The sequence below is a fragment of the Botryllus schlosseri genome, chromosome 6, assembly GCF_051294905.1.
Source record: "Botryllus schlosseri isolate E-star chromosome 6, Bs_hap1, whole genome shotgun sequence".
Taxonomy (NCBI): domain Eukaryota; kingdom Metazoa; phylum Chordata; class Ascidiacea; order Stolidobranchia; family Styelidae; genus Botryllus; species Botryllus schlosseri.
Genome location: NC_137241.1, coordinates 19,012,135 through 19,031,724, shown reverse-complemented (window position 1 = coordinate 19,031,724; position 19,590 = coordinate 19,012,135). Strand labels below are relative to the sequence as shown.

General features: G+C 42.5%; 1 protein-coding gene across 5 annotated transcripts; it reads left to right on the top strand.

Annotated features, from left to right (window-relative positions):
• Positions 1-871: 871 nt before the first annotated feature.
• LOC145441381 (uncharacterized) lies at positions 872-18,610 on the top strand. 5 transcript variants are annotated; one of them, XM_080319229.1, is made up of 23 exons: positions 872-1,093; positions 1,164-1,235; positions 1,816-1,903; positions 2,546-3,129; positions 4,251-4,397; positions 4,463-4,515; positions 4,582-4,657; positions 5,424-5,504; positions 5,568-5,632; positions 9,676-9,745; positions 11,096-11,153; positions 11,226-11,317; positions 12,353-12,538; positions 12,605-12,728; positions 13,489-13,586; positions 13,660-13,932; positions 14,666-14,773; positions 14,832-15,020; positions 15,612-15,752; positions 15,812-15,899; positions 16,748-16,848; positions 16,919-17,136; positions 18,210-18,610. In XM_080319229.1, the coding sequence occupies exons 1-23, from the start codon at positions 962-964 to the stop codon at positions 18,388-18,390; spliced, it is 3,225 nt and encodes a 1,074-aa protein (XP_080175355.1). In that variant the 5' UTR covers positions 872-961; the 3' UTR covers positions 18,391-18,610. The 5 variants fall into 5 exon arrangements, with proteins under 5 accessions (XP_080175355.1, XP_080175354.1, XP_080175353.1 ...); XM_080319228.1 differs by having other exon boundaries at positions 873-1,093; positions 2,549-3,189; positions 4,269-4,397; XM_080319227.1 differs by having other exon boundaries at positions 873-1,093; positions 2,546-3,189; positions 4,269-4,397.
• The last annotated feature ends 980 nt before the right edge of the window (positions 18,611-19,590 follow it).

The window sequence follows — 19,590 nt, the reverse complement described above, 5'->3', positions numbered from 1 at the left end:
TGAGAATTGCTAAAGATGTTTTTACCACGCCATCTACTGGTATCAAAGAAAGCGTGTCGTGGTCTCCGCCTGAGGATGCAATCGGTTTCGCAGCCGGGAAAATGGAAGTTGGTTAGTTTGATGACGTCAGAGTTCGGCTGGGCTGTTTAGAAATACAAGTTTACTGGATTCGGGATTGCAAACGATCTATTTCAGTCGCGAACTCACGGGTTGTTTTATTCAAGACAAGGTTATTCGATTAAATGTATCAATTAACTTCGTTCGGCGAAATCTTTCGATTAATTAATCTGGTTTGCCGCGGCATAAATCATTATTCATCCGCACAGTAATATTTATATATGCCCGTTTTTGTCGTACTGACACCGCTAAGCAGCACATGTCTTTCCCGATGAAACTCCAAAACCTAACCCTACTCTAGCTAGCCGGCTAGCGTAGCCCGTAACACAAGCGAACCTAGCCCACATATTTTGATTCGGGACCTTTGCCATTTAATATAAAATGATGTCTTCTACTTTTCATTCAGTGTGCATGCCTCCTCTTCGCATCGCATAGGCCAATAAGGTGGGTGTCTGATCCATAGACTATACTCCTAATCGCTTTGACACCTACCTATCTTATCATTGTATCACATTTTTGTGGTGTATTGAACTGGTAAAAATTGCTAATAAACCAATGATGATGATGGTGATAGCAGATTGCAGATTCATTCATGCTTGATTTGTATCCCAAACCCACTAACCCAGCATGTGCTATATACTTTAATCACAGAGTAAAATATTCACACACAATACCACCAATTCAAACAATACATTATATACATACATTCTGGTTATGTTGTTATTTTGTAAATAGCATTTTTCTTGATGGATAATGCTGACTCTGATCAAGTTGTTATTTTTAGATGTTGTATTTACCTTTGTAGCTGTTTCTCTATTAGCAAGGGTGAAGCAGACAATTGAACATGTCTGAAGAAGTTTTATTAAATGGGAGGAGCCTCAAGGACTTCAAAGTCAGTGAGCTCAAAGCTGCATGCAAGGAGAGAAATGTGGCCGTAGGTGGGAACAAGAATACGTTGATAAAGAGGCTGAAATCCGTAAGATGCATTTTTATTGCATTCTTGAACCCTCTAGTTTATTTATTGGATAAATATAATAATTTGACAGACTATTCAGCTTGAAAACCTTCAAAAAGCGGCTAGAAGTTCTCCTGCTGGAGGATCGTTGCCAAACTCCGAGGTGAAAGTTGCGCGTGTTCATGTTAACTTACTTATTTCTCACCCATTAATCTATTACTAATTTTAACTTATCGGTTATTTCCGAAGTTGATAAATTAGTATGTTCATGATTACTGACATTACTCAGATATAAAGAGGCATTACTATTTAATTTCTGTAAGTAAAAGTTCCAAGTTCATAGAGCAAGCTTAACAATTCTAGCCAGACTTGGGTTACTCGAGTACAGGAGTTAGCCTTGAGAGAAGTGGTGAACTGATGATCCACATTATTTTTTGACAATATTCCTCAATATATTATGAAATATGAGGATATATTTCTGTTAATGAAGCAGAATGGCTATTATTTCAACAAATGCTTTCTCCAATTAAGATTTAGATTGCGTTCAATTACCTGTGCAAGAAGAATTCCAATCCGACTGTGAATTGACAAGGCCTTGTAGCCACTGTTCACCTGTCATGTTATGTTGGGAGTGAATCGTTACAAAGCATACCTCGATGTTTGTTACAATGCACGCTAATGCTACTATCCGCTTGAGTAAATGGATATGGTGACGTTCTCATGAAATGTTGTATGGTTTGTAGATCGTGGATGACTCTGGTGACAATGACTTCATAAAGCAATATATGGAAAATCAAAGAAAAATGATTCAAAAGAGTGCAAGCAACAGATGTGAGTATTTAATTAGTTTGGTCGACTTGAGCAATCGATCAATGCACGTGTTGCTTCCGTTGCCATAGTGCCATTTCATTGTGTCAGGCATATTGATCAGAGGTTCAATGGATTGTTTCTGGAATGCGTCTCCATCAACCCTCCAAAATATTGTTCATACCTGATTCGTTAGCTATGTGTTAAAATTTGTTTATGTTGCTCACTCTAGATGCAATACCTACTCAAGTGGCAAGTGGACTTGAAAAACAAAGCAGGCCCAGTTATGTACGTTTGGTGTCGCAGAAACTTCAATAGAACCACATAGTATCAAAAAGACATCTTCAAATGAAGTTTCCCATATTACATTTACGTTATAGGGATCGGATGTTATACATTTTTGTCCTTGTCGCTTGTCTTTCAATGGAACCTTGTGTAAATATCATCGTTATAAAGGAGCATTAAATGAAGTGTCCAACATCACATTTGAGTTGTATAGGTTTATCGTAAATAAATTCAGGGTAAATTTTATTTTTGAAAGTTCACCTGTCGTATGTTTTGTAGTTTTACTGGTCCGCGATGTCAAAAAAGTCCCATGCAATCCACCCATTTGAGCTAAACAATCCATCTACTATTGACGGCAATCGACAACACACCTTTGTCTAGCAGTCTCGTCGACGTCAGAGGCCGATTCCGAAGACGACGGCGTCTCGAGTAAGACCGGGAATGTAATCTCGCCGTTGGTGGAAAGGAGAAGTCGTCGCGGAACCAGAAGCGAATCTCGCGGCAGCAAGACTGAAACCACGGAAGAGGAGAGCGACGCTCAAGCAACGGTCAAACCGACTACAGATGACAAACCGCCCGTTAATAATCAGGAAGCGGGCAACAAGAAGGCTGAGAAAGAAGAAATTGTCGAAGACATTGTTGACGGGGAGGATCGCGATTCAGCCAAGGAAGAAAAAGACGAATGTAAGCAAGCTGATAATGAAGCGTCTGCTCAATCACATGAAGATTCTGCGAGTCAAGCCTCTGCTGATGTGTCCGACGTGGTGACAAATTCCGGCAGCGTAGTTCACGCGGCAGACAGCACTCAGTTGGAAAGCGAAGAGGTTTCGCGAGAAGAACCTGTTCCAGAACCAGTGGTGGAGGAGACAGCCGAGCCGGAGAAAGTCGAGCAGGAAAGCATGGATGCGGTACATGCTTCTGAAAGTGTTGTTGATGAGAAAACGGAAGAGAAAGCAGAAGAAAAGGTGGAGGAAGCGGAAGAAAAGGTGGAGGAAACGGAAGAAAAGGTGGAGGAACCGGCGGAGGTGAGTTATGTGGAAGTAAAACAATAGCACATCTGGACGAAAATTTTGAGGAGTTCTCCGGCAATGGTTGTGGGATGTTATTCGTGATTCGTATTACGTCCTGAAATGAGCCGTTTTTAGGTGCTTTTATGTATTTGACAAAAATATTCCAGTTTTGTGTCCTGTCGTCAGATATTACAGAACCAGTGGTAATTTTTGCAGGCTACTTTAGAGCTGTCTGTGAGTGCCTTAAAACCTTCGAGCAAAGTAGTCAGCAAGGCTACTCAAGTAGCAGTAGAAGTACTGCCGTGAATTTCTAGTCAAGTACAAGTAGCTAATGAATAGGGTCCCACTAGGTGTCGCCAGACTTTGGGTGGTAACCGCAGTTGTTACGTACGCGATACCGTTGTCAGAAACTTGTAGGCTGCTTTCCCGACTAAATAATGGCTACAGCGTTCTCTACTTGGACCGTGAGCTCGTTAAAGGATGAATTAAAACTTCGGAACAACGTCGGTTAACACCCAAAGTCTGGCAACACCTAGTGTTTGATGGACCCTATTGTTTGAAAAGTACTATACTTAGTAGGCTAGTTTTCAAAAGTAGGTTGGGTCGGAAGTGTCGCATACTATTAGTTGTTAATCGGAGGTGGGCTTCTTCAGAAAGTGCAAGGTGTACTGGTGTATCTTTGCAAAACGACTGATGAAAAACTTGATCATGTTGTGATCATGATACAGTGGATATTTCAGCAATTTGATCTGATGTGATAATATCACTCGCATTTCGGCGATCAAAACCAATCATTCCAAATCTACTTCCTACTGTACAAAAGCCGAACTGTGTAAAGTAAGTAATTTAGCATCGAAAACTGTTGAAGTAGAAGTAGCCTGAAAACATCAACACTTGCGTAAGCAGTGCAAAAAGTACAAGTACTTCAATACTGGTCACCTTTGATTGAAACCTCTTTAAATACAGATCATTGTTATTGGAAAACAAATCCGCACTCGATGAACCCGGAAAAGCTTCTTTTCAATCAATTGCCATATTCTATCAATATACTTGCAATGCGCACGATAAATATACAGATAACATTCTCGTTGCAGAAAGAGAAACCGGCCGTAGACGAAGCAATGATAACCGAGGAAACGGTCGTGGACGTCGACGAAATGGTAAGTCAAGAAGAGGAACTGGATTACGATGAAAACGACGGAGTTACGCAAGACAAAGCGGAGGTGAGACGGAGCACCGGCGATGTTTTGCAGGATGACGTTATCTGATTTTGTTTTTCTATTTTCAGATGCAAGCGGACGAAAGCAAAGAGGAAGACGAGGTGAAGAGGACTGGAAGAAGGTAGGAGATTCGAGTCTCTGTTGTTCTTGAGTCTATGTGTAATTTATCATGTATTTATGCGTCTAGAATCCATCTCCAGAAGGATGCAAAACCAGAAGAGCAGTCGTCGAATTCGCCGGAACGGAGCAGAAAACGAAAGAAGGTACGATGTGTGGTGTGGTTGTTTTATAACAGACTAAGTTCGGGAGATACATATCTTTGCTGATTTTCTCGCTTAACTTAGAGGTACTTCACAGTCTTGGACCACTAGAAAATTTTTAATTTTTCTAAATTACATTCGAATTAGAATTATGGCCATACATTCTAGAAGCAGAAGTATGGCAACACAGTTTTTTCCAAACTAGGTTGGAATTATAACCGCGCAGGTGTTTGAAGATTAGAATTAGAATCGCTGAATTCGCGCTCGGAAAACACTTGTAAATTTAATCACTTTCCGTTCATATCAAACCAGATTACATTTTCATAAGCACGAGAATGAGAAATGTCTGTGCAGCAAGCTTGGCACGTTTTGCACTACAGCCTGCAATACTATAGGATTTTCAGAAAAAAACACTTAGATTCGAATTGCCATCAGAGCATAGAAACATTCAACAAATTAGATTAGGATTCAAATTAGAGCAAAGAAACATTTAGCAAATTAGATTAGTGGCATTCTGCTATACGTAGTCTGATTAGACGAAGAGAATTATCTGGTCTGGTACTGCCATCCATCCATCGCTGGTCGTGTCCTCGAATGCTCACGATTTGTAATCATCTAGAGTCTAGACATTCTGTAATTGGCATTCTCCATATAGTACTGAGTATTTTGTTTCAACTTAACAGAAATATTGTGCTGTATTACTGCCAGATTTGTGTTCTCAAAGTTTGAATCCTGTAAGCTGCTAATCAGTATCTGCATTTTTGATCAGGAATCACCGGAGCCTGACGAGCAGCAGACAGCCCATCCCGAGGAATCGACCGGAGATAAGAAGCAAAGGAAACGCATCAAGGTACGCTGCGCTACGTTTGGATTGAATCGCGACGTTTGTGATTACGATTCGAGTACATTTCAGCGTCAACCGCTCGGTAAAAGTCGAAGCAAGAGCGTGGAAAAGTCCGTGGAGAAGGCGCAAGTCAGGTTTGTTGCAGTGGTGGTTCACCAAGACCCCGTAGCTTCGTCTGTCATTGAGTACTAGTTACACAGTTCGTTACTATTGAGGTGCTACTTCGGTTAGTATCTTGTCATATACCAGTATTGGGATGACACAAGTCATGACTTGACTCGAGTCACTTTTTTCATTCACGAGTCAATTTCAAGTCATGAACTAATGTGTGTCGATAAAAATCATTGTATCTTCCGTATATTCGGATTGTTCGCGAAACCCTGGTGTCACCCGTGAGAGCGACCAATCATTCAATGATCGTGCGTTTTACTGAGCCTCCATTGTCTCTCACAAATATATTGACCGCAAACGAAGTGATCGAAGCTTGCATCTTACTGTGTCGTTAACTAGTATCGTAAAGTGATGTAGCAAAATGTCTATTCCTGTTTTCTGTTCTTAGCTTAACCAAACCTCTTATATTATTGAAATTGAATTCGAATATAGTTTATATAGTCCTCAGCCATTGGCGCTGGCTCGAATTGTATCATATTAATTTGTAAATGAATAATGTATTGCATCTTATCAATTCGTTTCTCTCTGTTTTGGCTGGTAACTGTAAACTGAGGCTATGCAATTACTTATGTAGTTTTGCAGTTCTACGAATATGTGAGCGATACAGTGCGTAATTGCGTGTATATTTGACTCTAACAGATAGCAAAATGCAAGGACGTAATCATACCTCATACTTCGAAAAGGCAATTTGACTTGAATTGTGACTTGACTTGACTTGACTCGAGTCACCTCCAAAAATCGAGTGACTTGACTCGAGTCACCTTCGAAATTCGATTGACTTGACTCGAGTCAAAATGTGCAATGACTCAAAATGACTCGTGACTACATGGTAGTGACTTGATCCCAACACTGCCATATACTAGATCGATACCGATTGGGATAATGCGGAAAACAAAATCATCCGTAGTTTAGAGGCTATTTGGTCGTAAGTTCTGGAGGTGGTCCAACTAGTCTGTGTTGGTGCAAGTAGTGGTAGAGCCTTCTATTTCTATACACAAGTGGAACTAGTGATTTCCAAGGCATGTCAAAAGCTCAAGTGAATGTAGAACGTGAAGTTCTGAGACGGACGGTGGCTACTTATAAAATTGCAAGATGTATCTTTGCTACTAGCGCCAAATGAACAATTACGAGGGTGATTTTTTTACCTGAAGAACAAGATGTTGACATTTTTTGACCTCGAGAAACGTGATTGCCTGTATGAAAATTAGGTGTTTTCGCTCACAATGTTACAATTGTACTACTTCTTTTCATTTCTCGTTGGAACTGTCTGTAGTTTGGCCTGAAACAACGTTTTTGACATATAAGCAAATTTTTACATGAAAAAACTGTATTTCATCGAAATCTGAACCTATGAAGAATTTCAGTAGTTTACATCACACATTATGGTTGAAATAATTGAAATTACAACAATAGTTACTTTCGTACATTCTCTGGTAGAAAGTGTCTGTCTTTATCAAGTAGCTTGCCAAGAATGGAGAAAGAACGTTCAACAGCAGCAGTTGTTGGCTGACAACTTTGATGTTGTGCGATGTGCGTACACTGCTGGTGATACACCGTGTTGCTTCGTTCTTCTGACAATGTTGTCTACATCTCAAATTTTCATCATGCACTTCTTGATATAAGAACCGATGCCCACGCCGTCTTGCTTCAGCTAGGACAGTGGTTCTTAACCTTTTTTCCTCCAGCGCCCCCTTTCAAAAATTATCGTGCACCAGCGCCCCCCCCCCCAACTTCATAATGTACGGAATGTAATAAAGACAATGAGTAAGAGGGAGGGCCGTAACAGCACTTCGTCAACCCCCTAAAAACGATTTGCCTTGCGCACCATAGCGTGATAAACCGAACTTCTGAGGGCTTCGCCCCCACGAACCCCCTATCGTGATTTCGATGGTCAGCAAAGTTTGTGTGGCCTGGTCGCCCTAGGTACCAAAATTTTCTATAATGCATGAATGAATAGGTGGTAATTACATATATAAGTCGCGATAAACTGAGTGAGCTGTTGTATAGCAAGATAAAGGGCACGTAATTAATAATTAAACATATTCGGGCGTGCCCGCAGGTACAATTATTCGTTACCAGGGCCATAACAGCACTTTGTCAGCCCCCCCAAACAAAAAACGTTGGTCCTGGGCCCCCATCGGGTGATAAACCAAGCTTCAGGGGGACTTCACTCCCAGACCCCCATTAGGCTGTTCTCTATTTGCTGAAAGCCTGTTAGGTATCTACATTGGGTGTCCATTTACTGAGGCTGCTATTCTCGCCTAGTCGCGCGAAGCGCAAAAAATTTCACTAATTAATGAGTGAATTGGTCAATATCATCGGGAATTGCATGTAAATTGAGATTAATTTTTATCCTCTCTCTGCTCTCGTAAACACATTTACCGGCAGAGCTGGGTGAGGTGCAATGTTCCCTCTAAGCTGGGTACGTGCGCAGTGCTGACACGGTCTCTGCGCACAGAAAATCTACGTTGCGCACAACAAAACCGAAGTTATTACCTTTTACATTAGTCGTTACGCACTGTTGTCCAGGGGTCAGCGCAGTGAGTTGTTGAGTGTGCGCAAACTCATCAAAACTTAAAGCGAACATTGTGAGGTTTCTTGGAAACTGTAGGGCCTGTTACTAATAATTAAACATATTCGGGCGGGCGAACCCGTTGGTATGACTTCGTTGCATGATGTTATTTCGTGAACCCCTGTCTGCAATATCAAAAAATATAGAATCGCTCAACGGGGATATCGCCCAACAGGAATATCCCTGTCGCGCAATCGTACTAAACTAAAAGACGCACACGATTTCAGATTTGTATTTCTTCACTGACATATAATTTCTCCCTGCCAGATGGAATTCGTCTTCTGGGGTTCAGATTGCCAAGACAGGAACATTCGGTGTCAGTCATTTAGGCGCCCATGGACAATTAAACCTATATGTATTTAGAAGGCTATATGTAACGGAGTTTTCGGTGTTAATTTGCTCGGAATACTCATTAAGGATATGTCCTATCACCACATCATCTACTGAGAAGCCATTTTTCTCCAGCGCTCCCCCATACCGCCCCCCTGAGCCCAGCGCCCCCCATATCGCCCCCTGAGCGTTTCCGCCCCCCCTTCAAAATCGCCAGCGCCCCTCGGGGGGCGCTGGCGGCAAGGTTAAGAACCACTGAGCTAGGATATTGCGGTACGTTGAGCAATAGCATAGGCCTAACACCATGTTTGTTTCGGTCCGTGGACATATGAGCATGCGACATTACAGCATGCGAGACTTCGGTATGCGACAATTTGGCATGCGACACATGAGCATGTGGGTTAAATTACGGGTTAGGGGTAGGTTAGGGTTGGATTTATGGTTGGGTTAGGGTTTGGATTTAGGTTAGGTTAGGCTAGGTTAGGTTGGGTTAGGCTATCTTTCAGGTTAGGGTAAGTTTTTGGGTTATACAGTCACATGCTGAAGTGACGCATGCTGATTTGTTCCATGCTGAACTGTCGTTTTCCATTGTGTCGCATGCTCATATGTCGGGCAACCGTTTGTTTCATTTGACCGCTTATGATTCACAATGAGCCGTCTCTACAGCGGTAGGCCTATGAAGTAAGCTACAAGCTGTAAAATGTCAGAAGATAAGTTCACTGACAGCACAAACATTTACAATGCAAACAAAATGCAAGTTCCTAAAAAACTCTTGACAATATGAACAACTTGATAGATGATCCAACAATTATCAAAAAACTCGAATAAGTCAAATTTGTTTTGCATCGTTTTTGAAGACAGCGCAACAATTTCATGTGACTGACAGAAAAATGTGAAGAGAAAAAGTTTGCATTTTTAGAAATCTGCGATTACCGGTTGGAATGAATTGAAATTTGGTGTGCGTCGTTGTTTTAAGGCAACCTAACGATTCAATCGCCTAGTCAGGAAAAATATATTTTTTTGAACAGCCCTGAAAGAGTTTCAGTAGTAGGCCTCCTGGTAATATTGTTACGTGAAGATTGATTTGTCACCGTTCTATCATAGCTCCGAAGTAGAAATGACTCCGGCCGATGATGAAAAGATCGACGACAGGCAGGAAGAGACCGTGGCGGAGGTGAGTAATAATGATTTCACAACGCAGTAAATCCCGAGCGTGAGAAATTCGTGTCTCCTGTGTGCAACTCGATGCTATATTGTATATCTCCATTTTTATGGAAAGGCGGATGGTATTCGAGATTGCAAATTGGAAATAAAACACGAGCAAGTGTCGCGTTACACGATTGCAATTGCCGATGGTGTCACGAGTGTCGCTGTGTGAGAGAGAGAGGAAATGACCTCTAACAAATCCGTGGACTGAGTCATAAATAGTTACGTGCACTACAAAACCTGTGCTCTGCTGCTCACGCTCATCATGCCAATACGAACACTCATTCCCTGAAACTTTACGCCCGCCTGTTTGACTCTGTGAAGCTACGATATTTGGACAAGAAAATAAAAGCCAGGAATTCCGTACGGCTGATGTATCCACGATAAAGTTGCTACTTATCTACAAAATGAAGACTAAAACCATCGACTGATGCAGTTGTTATAACATCACTGCAAACTTCGAACTTTCTTCGAAACTGTCTTTGGATATAGGAATACAAAAGGGAAAAGTTACTTCGCATCCGATTCTACTTTGAATGCAATTCACAAGCGACGCAGAAAGGAAGTTTTGTCATCAATGCAAACGTGACGTCACTCTGCAACGTCTGCAGTGTTTTCTGAACTATGAACGCATTGTTGGGACTGACTCTTCTCGCAACTTCTGCGATAGAACTGAAAAAAAAAAACGAATCTACGTCGTCATCTCCGCTCTCACTTGCGGCAATCATCGCAATCGCGCCAAATGTTTGTGAATCCAGAGTAGAATAAGGATTTGCTAATTGTGACCGCTCTGCTCTTAGCATGGGCAAACAATGTCGGCAGTTGGTGAGTTTGTTCGAAACGAAAATAGTTGACGGTAACTTCCCGACTTGCGACCAGGTAACCTTCCACCACAACCTAATCCCATTGTTGCAGCTTCTCATTCCGAAATAATCCATTGAAAATTCCAATGTCTTTTTTCAATTTCCGCTGCCATGTCTGTGCACTGCTTTTTAACAGATACACTCCATTTGAGCTGAACGTGGTCTATATTTTTCAGGCTGTAAGCTTCAAAATATGCTTATTTGCCATTATCTCGAATTCTTACATTTTTCAAGTTTTAAGCTAACAAAAGCGGATATTTACCAACGGTCCTGTCCTGCCTTGACATAATCTGTTATTCGAGGAAATACGAAGACCATATCTCCGAAATAGAAATAATACCACTCACTATTAACTGTAGGCTTGTTCTGTGTACAATTTTAGAGCAGTGTGCGGATTAATAACTTGTACGTCGTGGTATTCAAGTAGTAACTCTGTGTGTTTGTATTTTGTTTAGAAAATTGTCGAACCCGAGGAGCCGCTAATTCCTTTGCGAAAAATCAGCCTGAACCGAAGTAAGTGGATGCAGTTCTCAACCTGAGCTGTCTGATGAACGTTTACATCTAACTCGTTCATTTCCATCCCAGAGACTACTGACACCGCGAAGGCTTCTAAACGCAAGTGGGGAGGTCGTAGCAGCAGTACCGAGAACGTCAATATCAGTTCTGATCTCATTAAGGTAGTATTCCATATCGTTATATAGACGAGATCAGCGGTTCTCAACCGAACCGCGAAGCATTTCCAGGGGGTCCGCGAAATTCTTCACTACCGTAAAGGAGGGGGAGGGCGTGTTTAAAAAAAATTGAGCATCACTGGTCTAAATGGATTATCAGCATCCGTTCATATCAAATCGAGGGTGCGGATTTTCATGGCACGACCACGTATTTCAAGAAATGCAGTTGCAGAATTCGCTTTGAAATAATAAAAGTCAACCCAATTTCTACATGAGTAGAATGTCATTTTAAAGAAAAGTCATTTTTTTGCTCTTTATCACTAGCCCTACAGTTATCATTTGCACAAGACAGATGATGATTGTGCGAATGTTGAGTTGAATTTGATCTAAAACGTCGGGGGTCCGTGACGGCCCAAAAGGGGTCCGCGAAGACATAAAGGTTGAGAACCACTGGACTAGATATCAGGGTTGGGCTCAAGTCACTTCCAAACTTTTAAAGTCATGCAAATTTTCTCAGGGAGTCGAGTCATCTTGAATTTTACACCTCACCCAACTTAGTTCTTATACACCTGACCGATTATTATATTTGCACATTGTTGTAATGATTTTATAATGCCAACCGCTGTACTAGATTATGCCCCCACATTTGGTTATCAAATGTGCACCGAAATTTGTTTGTGATTTGCTTCACCTGCTCTGTGATCAAGTCATTATTCACATATCACTGAATTGAATAGAGTTGATCCAAATCTATATTTTACTACACTGGCATGTGTCAATGCGTATAGAGATGTTAATATGAGCAAGATTATGTGATCCTTGTTGCATTGGCGTATTTGTAGTACATAGATTTATGCAGATTAATCAATTAGAACTTGCAACCTTGTCTGTTTTGTAAATTTTTTCTCTCCCCCTTTTGTTTTCCCCCTCCCTCCTTTTCTCTCAGCTGGCTGCGCCTGAGGTGCTGTGTCACACGTTAGTAAAAGTGCCTACTGCGTGCAAGCACATTTTGAAATGGTGAAATGTGTCGTTTTGGTGCAGGACCTGATTGACATCAAGTCCGAGGAAATCAAGAAAGCCATCGACGAACAAGAGGAGATCGGAGAGGAACCGGGAGAATTGGTGGAGGAGGAAGAGGAGCACGAGGAGGTGGATGAGATCATTGACATTGTGATGGAGGAGTCGCCGGAAACGAGTCCCGCGCCCCTAAAACGTAAAGAGATCAAGGTAAAAATCTAATTTCTTCGGAAATTGGAAATATTTCGCAGGCTATTGTCGATTGTTTTGCGGCAGGACGGAGAAGAGGATGGTGAAATCGTAGAGGAGGAGGAAGTTGTCGTGGAGGAATTTGTGGAGGCAGATTCTGGTGGGGAGGACAAACAGCAACGCGCCACCACACAACATGACAACAGAAAAGGTTATTATATGAGACGACGCATTGGTGTTTTGCTGTTTTGGTGATGGATTTGAGGAGATAAGCGGATGTGAAATATTTTCAGTACTACCATCTCTGTTTTTGGATTGCCTTAAAATTCGAAATTGTAAAATCAGCAGTGAATTTTCAGAAATACGTTACAGTCTTGTATTGATGCTCCTGTATGTGGTATTTTCGCTATTAGTTTGAACAAGCTCATCAAATGATAAGCTTTCAAATTGAATGCAACGTAATGACTGGCGAGATAGCGTAATGGAATGAACCATAGCTGTAACACCAGCAGGTTGTGGGTTCGAATCCGGCTTAGGTCCAGCTCAAGAATCTCTGGCCAAGTGTTTAGGTTTGTCTTAAAAATGCCTGAAAGTGGGCCGTGCTACAAGTCGGCAGCAAGGGAATCATAATAAAGAGTGTGTAAATGGTACAAAAGACCATTGTAGACGAAAAACACCATGAACACCACTAACAACAACAGTCAGGATGCAACATATTAGACAAGCTGAGTTTAGTCATAAACAATAATGCTCGTTGGATTGGATTTTAGATTCCCATCCTGATTCCTAATCCAGATTTCAACATGATACCAGATTCTCTTAGATATCGACTCAATGCACCTCTGCCAACCTAGATTTTGGTGGTTATGTGTACTTTCATTGACCACAATCTATTCAAAATTATTAGTGATACTAATAATGATGTCACTCGCCAGTGCCAAAGGGTACAATTCAAGCCGTTAACTTTATAGTTGTCACCTCCAAGTCTGCGCGCAAAGTGGAGCAGAAAGCAGAGTCTCGAAATCGAAGAGTCGTTTCGCAACCGGACCAAAATGGCATCCATAAAGAAGTGAGTGCTGACTAACCCACCCCACCGGTGTTCTACCCTAATCCACATTGAGATTGTATCGCGTCATTTGCAGGCCGACTCATCCCGCGAAAAGAAAAAGGAAGTCAAGAAAAAGCCTCTTAAGACCAGCGTGTCGGTGAACAGATCGACACAGAAGGAGCCCACGCCCCCTCCCGAAGCCCGTGATGTCACCCCGGCGCGGTATCCCGTCTCGAAGATCGTACACGTCAGAAACCTGGTCCGGCCTTTCACCTTGCCGCAGCTGAAGAATTTCCTGGGTAAGCTGGGTAAAGTGGAGGAGAACTCGTTCTGGATTGACAAGATCAAGTCGCACTGTCTCGTCACGGTAAGTCTATGTCACATTGTTTTTTATTAAAATCAGAGCTGGTCGATGTTGCGGCTTGAGATAAGTAAAAGTAGTGATATGTAGTCATGCATGTCCAAACTAGCAGAATTCTAGCTTCCAAAAGTGGATTTCGTCAACTGGTCGCTGATTGTAACGGTTAATCGGAGTTGGTCACTTTTGATGAATACACGTGACTAAAGTATAATTGGTAATGCCACTGCAAATATGTAGATTGTAGAATCTTCAGTTGCCGTGATACAATGGTTATTTCACTCGGTTCTTGTGACAATATCTTAACAATAATAATTGAGTATTTTCCTACGAAACCCTACAGTAGACGTGCTAATAGTAAAAAAAAACAGAAAGTAGTAAAAATAGGCAAAAACTTCCTGAGCACTCCTAAAAAGTAAAAGTGTACTAAGTTGAATGGCTAGTTCGTGGTTCCGGTACAGAACTTGAAGATTGCTTTCATCACAATAGTCATTGCAAGAATACAATACACTGCGCAATACACTGAAACTCGAAGACATCTTATCAAATAGTTTGACTAAAGGGATTTAAACAGATTTACTTTTCAATCTGGTTGAATCCCTCTAGCATGCTGATGACTGTGGATAAGAGGCATTCGTGAAGTCTTCGAGTTGAGATACGCTATATGTATCCTGGCGATGGATGTTATGTTGAATATACTTACTTGACTAAATTGGAGAGTCATCACGAATTTGAATTCCAGTACGTGACTGAAGAAGACGCAATGAACGCTCGGAGATGTCTGCACGGTATCAACTGGCCCGCGTCCAATCCGAAAACGTTATCGGTAGACTTCTGCGATGTCGACAGGGTAACACACTTGGCAATAAGACGCTGTCTTCAGTTGCTAATGTCACACTTTTCTCTAGGCCAACACCATCAAGGACATCGGGTCGGATAAACCCATCCAGCCGCTGCTGAAAGATTTTAAGAAAGCGAGCAAAGAGATTTCGGCTAAACACGAGGAAAAGACGAAGGAGGCGCCTAAAATTGAAGAGGCCAGGAGTAAACGGGAGGATCGGGACAGAGAGCGGAGAGACGAAGCTCCTCGTAGACGGGTTAGTGTTTGTGATGTTATATCGTGGTGGTCAATACTGTACGGGGACATCTTGATAATTCTTGGAATCCTCTTGGGCAAGGGTTGGCAACCGACTCGCGCAATATAAGGTCACTAAATTGAGCCCAGTAAGTCAGTGACAGTGATTTTGACCACTATTATTCTGAACCATCAGTGCAAGTCGAGCTATAAGGAATGATAACAAGGAATAACGGCCTTGTGTAAATGACCATTGTAGTCGAAAAACACTGTGAATACCAGAACAACGAATAAACACACTCCAAATTAAATCTATATAAAGTTTCAGTTTATGTACAGCCTGTTGTTTTAGTTCACACATTAACATTAAAAAGTAGTATTGATGTTTTAAATTCCAAGCATCTTTTTGCGGGCTATTCAGAATCGCTTCAATGGCAGTACATTGCCCGGGTCTGATTTTGACAATGGCGCACTTTTTTGTGGTTAGCTGTCTTGTCCTTTCGAAGTTTATCTGCACGACAGGCAAGGTGCATTTGAGAAAAATTTAATGAATAATTACTAATAATTGTCGCGTAGTTGCCCGTAGCGGTGTGTCACGATTATCCGTATGCAGGATAAGGACCCGTCGCCCCCCAGGCGTGAAGAACGTCGTCGTGACGACCGGAGAAGATCGCCAGACCGTAATCGACGAGACGGAGACCGTCGACGCAGAGACGAAAAGACCGCTCCTTTGAGAGAATGGGATAGAGACAAGGTTTGTGGGTAGGATTAGCGTCGTAAGTACGTGAGACGGCATGGGTTGTTTTGCAACAGCTCGACCAAGAAGCCGAACACCGCCGAATGATGAGAGTCGAGGAACGAGAAAAGAGATCGCCACGACGCGAGCGGAGACCAAAAGAAGGTACGGTGTTGTGCTCAGAGGGGGCTTTGGGAGGTCAGAACCCCTTTCTGTTTTCAGAGGCGGTCGGTAACAGCTTTTTCAAATTCTCGATGCCACATCTACTTCTACATGATTATCAACAATGAATAGCTTCAATATTTCTTGGCTCATTTTCAATTTGTAGCGTGGGGCGCTGTTGCGTTTCATGCTCAAATTTTTCTGCTTTGCACAACATGAGGAAGTCGAATCCGCCTGAATTTATATCACTTGTGACCAGCATCAGTGTTGCCAATTAGCAAGTATTCATTTGTACACGAGCTGGAGCAATTCTCATCTCCCGTTGTGTTGTGACATGATGTTATAATATGATGACGGGCAAATTAAAATTAAATTTTTGTTTCTCTTTGATTTCTAACCGGAACTTGCGAAAGTCTAGCTCAGTGGTTCCCAACGTTGGCGGTCTAGGGGGGCGAAAAGGTCGAAGGGGGCGAAAATGAACAAAGGGGGAGATGACGCGTTAAAACGGCTATATTGGAGTCACGGCGGGGAATGACCTTTATTTTTTAAATTCGTATGCCCATTTTTCGGTTCATAAAATTTTCGGGGCAATGATCGGTGTTGAACTTAAAAAGAATGCGATGAGTCGAAAAAGGTTGGGAACCACTGGCCTAGCTTATGCCTGTATAATATACATCGAACGCGCAAGTTGCCAGTATGAGGAAGCTTATCTGATCCTTGTATTATCTGCATTTATGCATGTATTTATCCTTAATGAATCGTTGCTACCTTGGAAAATTTTCCAATCCCCCCCCCTTTTCTCTTGGCTGGGTGCACGCCTGATGATGAGTAAAGCTGTTTTGATCTTGCAGAGCCAAAGATTGACGAGCAGCCCGCTAAGCTCCTCGACGACCTTTTCCGAAAGACCAAAGCGACTCCGTGCATCTACTGGCTGCCGCTGACGGATGAACAGGTACTCGGAAGCCACTGGAACGCATTTCTTCATGAAATTCATGAATGCATGCTTCCATTGCGCATTGCAGATCGAGCAACGAATCAAGGAGAGGGAACAAAGGCGTGAGGCTCGAAATAAGATTCGTCGGGAAATGGAGGAGGAAGACAAGAGCAAGACTCGACAAGAGCCCGACAGGAGAGCGCCGGTCCGGCCCGCACGCAGTCCTGGTCGGAGACTGCCTGAAAGCAGAACCAGGCGAGACAGCACAAATGATCGGCGTCCGGCAAGGCAAGATCAATCAGCGGGGTGGGTATGCGGCTGCGTGTGTGCCTGTCCATTTAGACCAGGGACGGGCAACAAACGGCCGGCGACGTGATTTTGAGCGGCCTGCAGAGTTTCCCGTCGTACATGATAATGTGGCCCGCGGTCACAGTCTACCGCAATCCCCCACTACTTGCTTATTACGTCAACTTATAGTGACTGTAGGTTATTCTGTAGCGTGTGTGTGTGTGTGTGAGTAGAATGCGAGAGTGGAGCTTTCACGTAAGTTCGTCAACACGAAAATGATTGCATTACTGGCATTTACGCATGTACTCGACCGTAATGAATTGATATCTTGGAAAAATCCCCAGCCCTCGTTCGTGTATACATCATACCAGGGGTGCGCAACATAGGGCCCACGGTTACAGTCTGCCGTTATTCTCCACTATTGCTCACTACGTCAAATTATAATGACTGTAGGTTAATCATTCTTGTTTTTGGACACAAGACACAAATAATAGTGATCTTTAGTTCTTTGTTTTCTTGTGTGCGACATGCAGCCAGAGTTCAAAGCACCTGTTCGCAACTTTGATCTCGACCACGGATGTCTCATTGACTTCAACAGCTATTGAAATACATTACATTAATATTCATTGAATACTATTTTGTTTTCTATGCTTCAAACTTAAAATTTACATTAAATACGATGTATCGATTCAGGAATCCGGCCCGCCAAGTACTTAATTTCCCCATATCCGGCCCGCCGACTGGAGAAGTTGCCCGCCCCTGATTTAGACTGTCACACGTCTATGGTCAGGCGTTTGGTAGCCAAGTATTTCTACTTTTCATAATGCCCCAGCTGGTTTTGCCTAATAGCACTACTTAATCATGTAGTTATGATTTTAGAGTACTATTATTTTCAGTTATTTATGCAAAACTAGATTGTAGCTAATAGTTCTTGCTTATTACTAGAAAATCTCAACTTCTATTTTTACTCAAGTAGAAATTTATGATGCTACTTCTACCTGAGTTCTAACGATTACTACTTTGTCCACCTCTGGATACAGTCCCATGTAACTTTGCCTGTGCCGCTGATCGCTTTCATCTTGTATTTTCAGTAAGCCATCAAACAGAAGCCGAGAGAGACCTTCACCTCCCAGAAGGAGGAACAGAAGCCCTGACAACAAGGTCCAAAAAGGAGTAGGGAAGGGTTCCGGGTCTTCGTCCTCGTCTGACTCTTCGTCCGGATCCGATTCGGATTCAAGCAGCTCGTCAAACTCGTCAGGATCGGAGAAGTGAGAGATTTTCGATCCGGCACCAGATGGAAGCTCTTACCTTCATTTTAAAGTTTGCCGCTGCGTCCGAGTAACAAGGGATTCAATTGTACAACTGCCGTATCGCATCGCTGATACATGAGAAAGAAAAAATTCACTCGTTGGCAACATTTGAATGGCGGTATTTTTTAGACATGCTTGTCGCTCCGATCGATGAATTTTTTAATAAATTCGTTAAGAAATCGCTGGTTTTGTTGTGATAGTGATTGCAGAGTAGACAGTGTTGAGACTCGTCCTGGAACGTAACTTTAGCCTAAGATGGTCTGTAACAATCCTCTGTTGTGATTAATTCGTTGCCCCAGCTCAGGAATGAAGAGGGTTCATTTCCGTCTGCATCATTGCTTTTCAACCTGTGTGGCGGTTCGCACTTGTGCGAATCAAAAAAATTTCAGTGCGAATGACGAAGGTGGTGCGAATGAAAATCGGGAGTAATTGTTAATTTTTCTGACGTGGAATAACTCAAATAAACCTAATATGAAATTTAGGGTCAGTGTAACTTTTGTAGTTGTGAGTTTCTTTGCTCTTCTCATATAGCCTGCTCGCGAGACAGAAGTCGGAGCAACGTAAGGTAGCGAGCTTTAATGTGCCTATACTTTCCTTTGTCGTTTTCACCTTATGTTCCAAGAGATAAGGCAAAAGCGTGGGTTTGCTGGTCTGCATCATTGAGGTGAGAAAGAACTGCAAGGTTATGGAGCTAACATCTCACCCCTGCTTAGGCTCCTGGTGGAAAGTCGTGGATATCAGGACCATGAACAGCAACCTAGGCTACTGATCGAGAAGCTGGACGTTCCGCCATTAGGCTATTAGCTAATATTCTGATGCGGCGTAACTACTCCGGTCATTTCATCATAGTGTCCTATATGGTGTCGACACAAGCAAATCGCACGGTTCAATGAAATTGTATCACGTCACAGTTTCCATTTGGCTACAGGCAATTTGACGGTGATTTTTGACCGACTTGCCGAGCATCAAATTTGATAAAACGGGTATCAATCGAAAGCTGCCGCCGTACTGATTACGAAAATATAAATTTTATTCCGCTCGCGGCCCTGGAACTCCCACAATCAGCCTCTAATTTTTCATTGTTATGGAGATTGGCATTGGGACGCAACAATGCTGTCTAGCGAAACGAGACAGGTGCTCGAGAAAAAGGGAGCCAGACAGT

Coding starts and splice junctions, on each gene's coding strand:
- LOC145441381 (XM_080319227.1), top strand. CDS start 962: ATGTCTGAAGAAGTTTTATTAAATGGGAGGAGCCTCAAGGACTTCAAA. Junction 1,094..1,163: donor TGATAAAGAGGCTGAAATCC/GTAAGATGCATT, acceptor ATAATTTGACAG/ACTATTCAGCTTGAAAACCT. Junction 4,398..4,462: donor TTACGCAAGACAAAGCGGAG/GTGAGACGGAGC, acceptor TTCTATTTTCAG/ATGCAAGCGGACGAAAGCAA.